Source organism: Triticum urartu, chromosome 5A, assembly GCF_056163025.1.
Source record: "Triticum urartu cultivar PI428250 chromosome 5A, HENAU_Tu73, whole genome shotgun sequence".
Lineage (NCBI taxonomy): Eukaryota > Viridiplantae > Streptophyta > Magnoliopsida > Poales > Poaceae > Triticum > Triticum urartu.
Genome location: NC_141877.1, coordinates 9,625,933 through 9,634,517, shown reverse-complemented (window position 1 = coordinate 9,634,517; position 8,585 = coordinate 9,625,933). Strand labels below are relative to the sequence as shown.

At 44.6% G+C, this 8,585-nt stretch overlaps 1 protein-coding gene across 1 annotated transcript; it reads left to right on the top strand.

The window, feature by feature from the left end:
* Positions 1 to 1,045: 1,045 nt before the first annotated feature.
* LOC147967440 (uncharacterized) lies at positions 1,046 to 2,059 on the top strand. Its single transcript, XM_087523131.1, has one exon. The coding sequence runs from the start codon at positions 1,046 to 1,048 to the stop codon at positions 2,057 to 2,059; it is 1,014 nt and encodes a 337-aa protein (XP_087379257.1).
* Positions 2,060 to 8,585: the final 6,526 nt, after the last annotated feature.

Below are 8,585 nucleotides of genomic sequence, written 5' to 3'. Positions count from 1 at the left end.
CAAACTATATTAGAATCAATAATAATAACAATGTAGCAGCATGAGTCAACAATTGTGAGTAACGCATCCCGTGAAGCATGAAGCTTTAACACTCAGTCTCAACTCTAGTCAACCAGGTGTTAGATCACTACCAAATTTTCTTTATTTTTTGTATGCAATGCATCCACATGACGTCAGAACAATGTTTTCACTGTATCCGTGTGTCTTCTATTCGAAATCCATCTCAAGGCACAAAAACATCACCCCAGCATAAAAGAGAGGCACAGAGACATCCAGTCCAACTGTGGTTTCATATCATTAGAAGTACTGCTAGGAGTACCTGTGCATCCTTTGTTTGGATTATTACCTGACACGAGAGATTTTTGTTGTTTTGTTTTCCTTTGTTTATTACTACAACCCTTTTGTTTGATTTCCATCTCTCGAGGTTCTAGTAGGTAGCAGCAGCCTCCCGGAGGCAGATTTAATATTAAAGTTGGATTCTGTTCGTACGCGTGTTCTTGCAGGAATTGGTGCGTGCATGTGTTGGTTTTCTCTCAGATGTTTGTCATTAGCGCCAATGTGATGGATATCCTGTTTCTGCGGGCTGATGAGTTTATAATAGTACTATATCAGAAGATGAAAAACCGTCTTGCTTGTTGATTCTGATCATGACAAGGGAGGAGCTTTTCTTTGTGGTGTCCTTTTCGTAGATTCGTTGTGATGGCTGTCCTGAAGTGAACAGGTTGAGCTTCAAGTGCTAGTTTGGTGGTGGTTTGCACTCTTCGTGGTTTTGTTTGTTTGTGTGTCTTGTCTTTGTTCCTCAGATATGCTAACGGAGCAAGATTCGGTTCTAGTTTTGTGGTAGCTTTCTGTTTTTGTGTTACAATCACATCTGCCTTGGTCGGTGCTCTTGTCTCTACTGCTAAATTACAGTATTGCTATAAGTAGCTACTAATTGTTTCTCAAGGTTGTTTGTCTTAGCTCTTGCATTTTTGTTTCTGCTGGAGCTTCTGTTCCTAATGGTCTCCTTTGCCACTTTGTTTATTGCAGTGCAGTACAACTTGCAATGGCTGCTCACCCGCCTGCTCCAGCTGCTCTGCCTACCATGCCCATGATTGATTGGAGGCCACTGCATGCGGCAGCCAGGCCGTCTGTCTTTATCATTGTCCTCACGCCATATCGTAAGAAGACCCTGAGACGTGTCGCTGGCACATTCGGCATCAAGGAAGAGAAAGAGCTCGATGAAATTTTTGAAGCAGATTACCTCACGGGAACCGGCATTGCCGTGAGGATAGTGGGCAACTTTCTCTTCATCACAACAACCGCGCACATTGTGGACTTCCTTTTTCAGGCAGACTGGGGGCCCATTTCAGCAGCACAAATGAATGATTATTTTGAGATTTCGGTCACCTGCTCCCATGTCGAAACTCACTTCATTCAGGGCGGGTTTGTCGGAGAGCGAACCTACACACGAGCAACTGTTTGTGCCATCGATTGTGCCAGAGACCTGATGATGGTACGCGTGGATCTTAGGGATCTGGCTGTGAGGACTATGGGGGAGCTGCAGCAGAGGGTGCGCTGCACATCAGATCACCCGCTTGTTCAGTTCAGCATGGCCACCAACGAGGGTACCCAATGCATGCTCTACTCCTGGCCGGCGTATCGTCCGTGCACAATGGCCACGGGACTTCAAGGCCTGCATCGAGGACCGTTGGCTTTGATGAGCACCAACAAGAATGGCTATGACTTGCAGCTTTTTGAAGCATCAGTGGGAACCGAGGCCGGGTCATCTGGCGCCCCTCTTTACAATACCAATCAGCAGGTGGTAGGCATACTGCACGGTGGGTCTGGGGTTCACTCACATTTTACCCCGGCGCACTACATCCGGACCTTCATTAACAACAATTGTGTCCTTCCGAAGCCTAAGGGTCAGCAGGATCAGGGTAGGCCCTCCCAGAGGCCCAGGCCCCCTCCCAAAGATCGAGACGACAAGCACGGTCCAGGTGGCAAGCCAGGCACCTCTGATGCTTCCTCCAAGCGCATCCGTTCTGCTGCCCAGAACAAGACTGTCGTTGCTTGAGCCTGGTGACCAAGGGGATTGTTTGTTGCATGAGTGCTCTGATGTGTTTGTTGCCTGGTGACCACCTTCGATATGTTTGTTGCTTGATTCCTGTGACAGAGTACCCAATGAGCTGAGAGGAACTGCTTTCTGGTCAATTTATTAGTATCCGAGATGCTGAAACATACCCATTGCATGCAAAAGAAAACATATATTCCCACTAAGCTGGAGCAAGTAAACTGGGCGCTAGTCCCATTCATTTTGTCAAAACTGCTGGGTTTATAAAGTGCCAGGCTGCCTCCTGGTTTCATTTCCCCCATATGCATGCCATAGTTCCAAGGCCTATCGTTTGGCTTGCCTAAACATAGTCTAGCACTCATGTGGATTGTAATATTAGGTTAGAATTAATCAACACCCAAGAATGGATAATTAAACCTGCTTATCCCACTCCTTTTTTGTGTGTGTTTGACTGTTTGTCCATGGTTAAGAGTTGGGATTCCCTTGTTTTACATTGGAAATTTCAGTTTCTGTTAAGAAAAAGAAACAATCGTATTGCCCATGACTAGTAAAAATACAGCGGTGAATTGCCTTACTCTGTATGTATGTGCAGGCTATAGATACTTTTTGTCTACTAGGTTAATAATCCTTACTGTTGCTATCTTCCATGTTCAGAACCAGAGGTATTGTCATCTCACTGGAAGATGGCACATTCAAGTTCCTTGGCTTAACTAGAATTGTCAACGATGATGTTCCTCTCGTCGGAACCTGCTGGGAGGAATCGTGTACCTTATTTTTCATTTGAGGTTCGCTGGGTAACAGAGGATGTGACAGTCATTAAGATTGGTCGCATGTTGCAAAGCTCTCCTTTATCAAATGTTCTTCTGGATGCAAAAAAAGGTTCCAAAATCATGCTGTCAAGCGCACGATATGCAGAAAGACAATGTACTAACTCTCACAACAACAACAACGACAACAAAAGCCTTAATGTACTAACTCTCACTAACTTAGGTAAAACTCTTCCCATTTTCTTTTGTTGGAACATGTGTCATTCATCGCCGTACTGCCTGACATGCCTGTTGGCTGGATTTACTACCCTGCAGAATAAGTGGATCCAGAAATCAGTGAGCGTCAGGTAGATGAAGGCTGATAAACTGATGCTCTAGTTTTAGCTGATCGTGCAATGCAAGAGAAGGGCCCAGTTGATGAACACGCTAAAGACGGCTTCGGGGTGTTCCCTCCCAAAGCTGTGCTGTTGCTGGCATTATTCGCTGTCAGAGGATCTAAAAGGCAAGCAACATAATTGGCGAATGTTCGCCGCAAACCAGGAGAATTTGTGTGTATCCACCTACACAATAAGTAGATGCAGCAATATATGGTAACGTTTGTATTATTCTTTCGTTGACCATTGAACTGTTTACTGAGATATAATGCTAATGTACAACATTCTCTCAGACAGTTATGCCTGAACTAGTCACTCAGTTTTGTGTGCAGCATAATTGAGCTGTGTATCTTGGGCTTAGCAAATCATAGGTGCTAGTTAGTTATGAGAATATTATCTGCCCAGCAACTCGATAAGGGGCACGGTCTATAATAAGTGCACCAGCTTTTCTGAACCTGGTGACTAACTTTGTGTTCTTTCCTGCAAGACAAGGCTGCAACATCTAGCTGTACATGATTATTGATGTAGTCAGACAGACAAATTGAACAATGTGATGCTAAATATGTATCGTAATAGATGAACGATAGAAATCATGAGCAATTGCTCTTGCTTTTTGTTGCTTCATGTTTTGCCTTCTCATCATAACGTGTGAGTACTTAAGTTTCAATGAAGCATGAATGTGAATTTTAAGTGCTAATGTACAACATCCTCTCAGAGTAGCAATCCAACACCAAATTCTGGGGAGGGGTTATCAGCAGATAGTACTGGTTAGTGCATTATTTATTTAACAAAACTCCTCGTCAATATTGTTAGAACCTACTCCCTCTGATCGGAATTAGTTGCCGCTCAAACGGATGTATCTAGCACTACTCATAAGTTTCTTAGTCACTCCAGTTATCCTCATCAGCTGCAATGCTGCATCGGAACTTGTCTGTGTGGACTCATTGCTGCAGCAGCTCAAATGTTCGATTTATTGCATCGGCTGATCAGGTGGCAGATATCTTTACCAAAAACCACTATCTCGACATCTTTTTCAGGAGAAGTTCTATAGCGATCTCAATCTGGTAGAGACCAGCTGAGATCAGGGGGATGTTAAGATATTTTGTACATCACGTTAGCAGATATGACACAATTGTAATTCCTCCCTCCGTATTAGTGATTTAAACGCACTAATATTTCTGTACAGAGGGGTAGATCATAATCCTTGAGATACAGTTCTATTCAAACTTATACTACCTTGGAGCCTCCACTAGAGGATGTGAGCTGTGGGGTATATTCTCATTGCCACGGTTGGTCTCTGGAACTATCTCATCTCCTGGCAAGGGTTCACTTTGTTCAGCAAACATGCTGCTTCATCCTCAAACTGCACATAACCAATTTCCTTTCTCTTGGTTGGAGGCCGTCCTCCCCCTCTGCCTCGTCCTCTAGGACTAATGTTCAAGCTTCTTATGGGGTGCAAAGGCAATCAACTATGTTAGAGCATCTACAGCCGCACATGACAAATATGACACCTCAAACGCCCGCGGACGCGCGGCAAATTTGACCCCTCAAACGCCCGCGGACATGCCCGGGCGCGTCCACCGGCAATGACCGGCCAGTCCTCAAATTTGCACAACTGCATCCGGACACCTTATACAAGAATTCTTATATTCATACAAAAGCATGCAAGGATAAAAACCTAAAAACCTACGTACTAAGATCACCCTACTCCTCGTCGGAGATCTTGACTATCTTTGTGCCCGACTTTGGGTACATGGGCGGCAGATGCAGCTCCGGCTCCTTCGGCGCTCCCGACTGCTCCGCTCCGGCCTCCTCCTTGTTGGGAAATGCAGTAATTTCAAAAAAATTCCTACGCACACGCAAAATCATGGTGATGCATAGCAATGAGAGGGGAGAGTGCGATCTACGTACCCTTGTAGACCGACAGCGGAAGCGTTAGCACAATGCGGTTGATGTAGTCGTACGTCTTCACGGCCCGACCGATCAAGCACCGAAACTATGGCACCTCCGAGTTTTAGCACACGTTCAGCTCGATGACGATCCCCGGACTCCGATCCAGCAAAGTGTCGGGGAAGAATTCCGTCAGCACGACGGCTGGTGACGATCTTGATGTTCAACTGTTGCAGGGCTTCGCCTAAGCACCACTACAATATTATCAAGGATTATGGTGGAAGGGGGCACCGCACACGGCTAAGAGAACGATCACGAAGATCAACTTGTGTGTCTATGGGGTGCCCCCTGCCCCCGTATATAAAGGAGTGGAGGGCCGGCCCTCTCTATGGCGCGCCCTAGGGGAGTCCTACTCCCACCGGGAGTAGGATTCCCCCTTTCCTAGTCCAACTAGGAGTCCTTCCATGTAGTAGGAGTAGGGGACAAGGAAGGGGAAGAGGGAAGAGAAGGAAGGAGGGGGCGCAGCCCCTCCCCCTAGTACAATTCGGACTAGGCCTTGGGGGGGCGCGTGGCCTGCCTCTCCCTCTCCCCTAAAGCCCAATAAGGCCCATATACTTCTTCTCCCGTATTCCCGTAACTCCCCGGTACTCCGAAAAATATCCGAACCACTCGGAACCTTTCCGATGTTCGAATATAGTCGTCCAATATATCGATCTTTACGTCTCGACCATTTCGAGACTCCTCGTCATGTCCCCGATCTCATCTGGGACTCCGAACTCCTTCGGTATATCAAAACTCATAAACTCATAATATAACTGTCATCGAAACCTTAAGCGTGCGGACCCTACGGGTTCGAGAACAATGTAGACATGACCGAGACACGTCTCCGGTCAATAACCAATAGCGGAACCTGGATGCTCATATTGGCTCCCACATATTCTAGGAAGATCTTTATCGGTCAGACCGCATAACAACATACGTTGTTCCCTTTGTCATCGGTATGTTACTTGACCGAGATTCGATCGTCGGTATCTCAATACCTAGTTCAATCTCGTTATCGGCAAGTCTCTTTACTCGTTCCGTAATACATCATCTCGCAACTAACTCAGTTGCAATGCTTGCAAGGCTTATGTGATGTGCATTACCGAGAGGGCCCAGAGATACCTCTCCGACAATCGGAATGACAAATCCTAATCTCGAAATACGCCAACCCAACATGTACCTTTGGAGACACCTGTAGAGCTCCTTTATAATCACTCAGTTACGTTGTGACGTTTGGTAGCACACAAAGTATTCCTCCGGCAAACGGGAGTTGTATAATCTCATAGTCATAGGAACATGTATAAGTCATGAAGAAAGCAATAGCAACATACTAAACGATCGGGTGCTAAGCTAATGGAATGGGTCATGTCAATCACATCATTCTTCTATTGATGTGATCCCGTTAATCAAAATAACAACTCTTTTGTTCATGGTTAGGAAACATAACCATCTTCGATTAACGAGCTAGTCAAGTAGAGGCATACTAGTGACACTCTGTTTGTCTATGTATTCACACATGTATTATGTTTCTGGTTAATACAATTCTAGCATGAATAATAAACATTTATCATGATATAAGGAAATAAATAATAACTTTATTATTGCCTCTAGGGCATATTTCCTTCAGTCTCCCACTTACACTAGAGTCAATAATCTAGGTCACATCGCCATGTGATCCAACACTAATAGTTCACATCACCATGTGATTAACACCCATAGTTCACATTGTCATGTGACCTATACCCAAAGGGTTTACTAGAGTCAGTAATCTAGTTCACATCATTTATGTGATTAACACCCAAAGAGTACTAAGGTGTGATCATGTTTTGCTTGTGCGAAAATTTTAGTCAACGGATCTGTCACATACAGATCCGTAAGTATTTTGCGAATTTCTATATCAACAATGCTCCGCACGGAGCTACTCTAGCTATTTGCTCCCACTTTCAATATGTATCCAGATTGAGATTTAGAGCCATCTGGATCAGTGTCAAAACTTGCATCGATGTAACTTTTTACGACGAACTTTTTGTCACCTCCATAATTGAGAAATATTTCCTTATTCCACTAAGGATAATTTTGACCGCTGTCCAGTGATCTACTCTTAGATCACTATTGTACTCTCTTACTTAACACTGTGTAGGGTATACAATAGATCTGGTACACAGCATGACATACTTTATAGAATCTATGGCTGAGGCATAGCACTACACCATGAAAAAAACAATTTCAAGTATATTTCCCTTCTCCATTCCCCGTCGTCGCCGCCCCGTCCCCGTCGTCGCCGCCCCGTCCCCGTCCCCGTCGTCGCCGCCCGGTCCCTGTCCCCGTCGTCGCCATCCCCGTCGTCGCCGCCCGTCGCCGTCCCTGTCGCCGCCCCCCGTCGCCTCTCGCCTCGCCGGTGAGCACACACACACATACATTTTTTTAGTTTTTTAGTTATAGAAATAGTTATAAAAAAGTTAGAAATTTTTCTTTTTTAGTTATAGAAATAGTTACTTATATAGCATTGTTAGAAATGTTATAGAAATGTTAGAATTGTTAGAAATTTTTCTGTTTTTTAGTTATAGAAATAGTTATAAAAAAGTTAGAAATTTTTCTTTTTTTTAGTTATAGAAATATTAGAAATGTTATACAAACGTTAGTTATATATATAAATGTTATAATTTCTTTTCTGTTTTTTAGTTATAGAAATATTAGAAATGTTATAGAAATGTTAGTTATATAGCATTGTTAGAAATGTTATAGAAATGTTAGTTATATAGAAATGTTAGAAATTTTAGTTATCAAAATCCAATCATTAAAAAATGTTACTTTTTGCGGGCATATAGCTAGTATTTGTTGTCGACGATGCCCGGCCCGCATTCTCGCCGTTGACCCGTCCGCGACGACGTCCGGCTGACCCATGTCCGGGACTGGGCTCCGCCAGGCTGGCACTGGGAGGTGCTGCCTGGAGGGGCACGCCGCTTGATGAGGAACCCGGCCCCGGGTCCCGTCGTCGACCCTGATCTCGTTTGGTGGCGTTCGCGTGGGCCAGTTTCGGTGCGGAGGGAGCCGGCCCCGCCGGAGGTGGTACGTAGCCGTGTCAGGGAGGAGGACGAGCACGTCCATGGGCTACATGGTTGCGTTAGAGGGCGGCAGGTTCTCCAATACCTGGCAGTTTCTTCAGGGATCTCACTTCAGCTATGATCCTGTGAGGGTTCCTTCTCTTTGGGTGTCCACCGCCCGCGCCACAGGAACCGCGAGTGTCCTAGATTCTTCTGTAGTATTAGATCTTTATTAGCTACCTAGCCAGTGATGTATTCGATATATAATATTAGAGACGATGTATTCGAGATTATATATTATTCGAGATGATGTATTCGAGATTATATCTATTATTCGAGACGATGTATTCGAGACTATATCTATTATTCGAGACGATGTAATTTGAATACTAAATTGTTTTATATTTCTTTT

Excerpts from the sequence above, each read along its gene's own strand:
- LOC147967440 (XM_087523131.1), top strand. The coding sequence starts at position 1,046 with ATGGCTGCTCACCCGCCTGCTCCAGCTGCTCTGCCTACCATGCCCATG.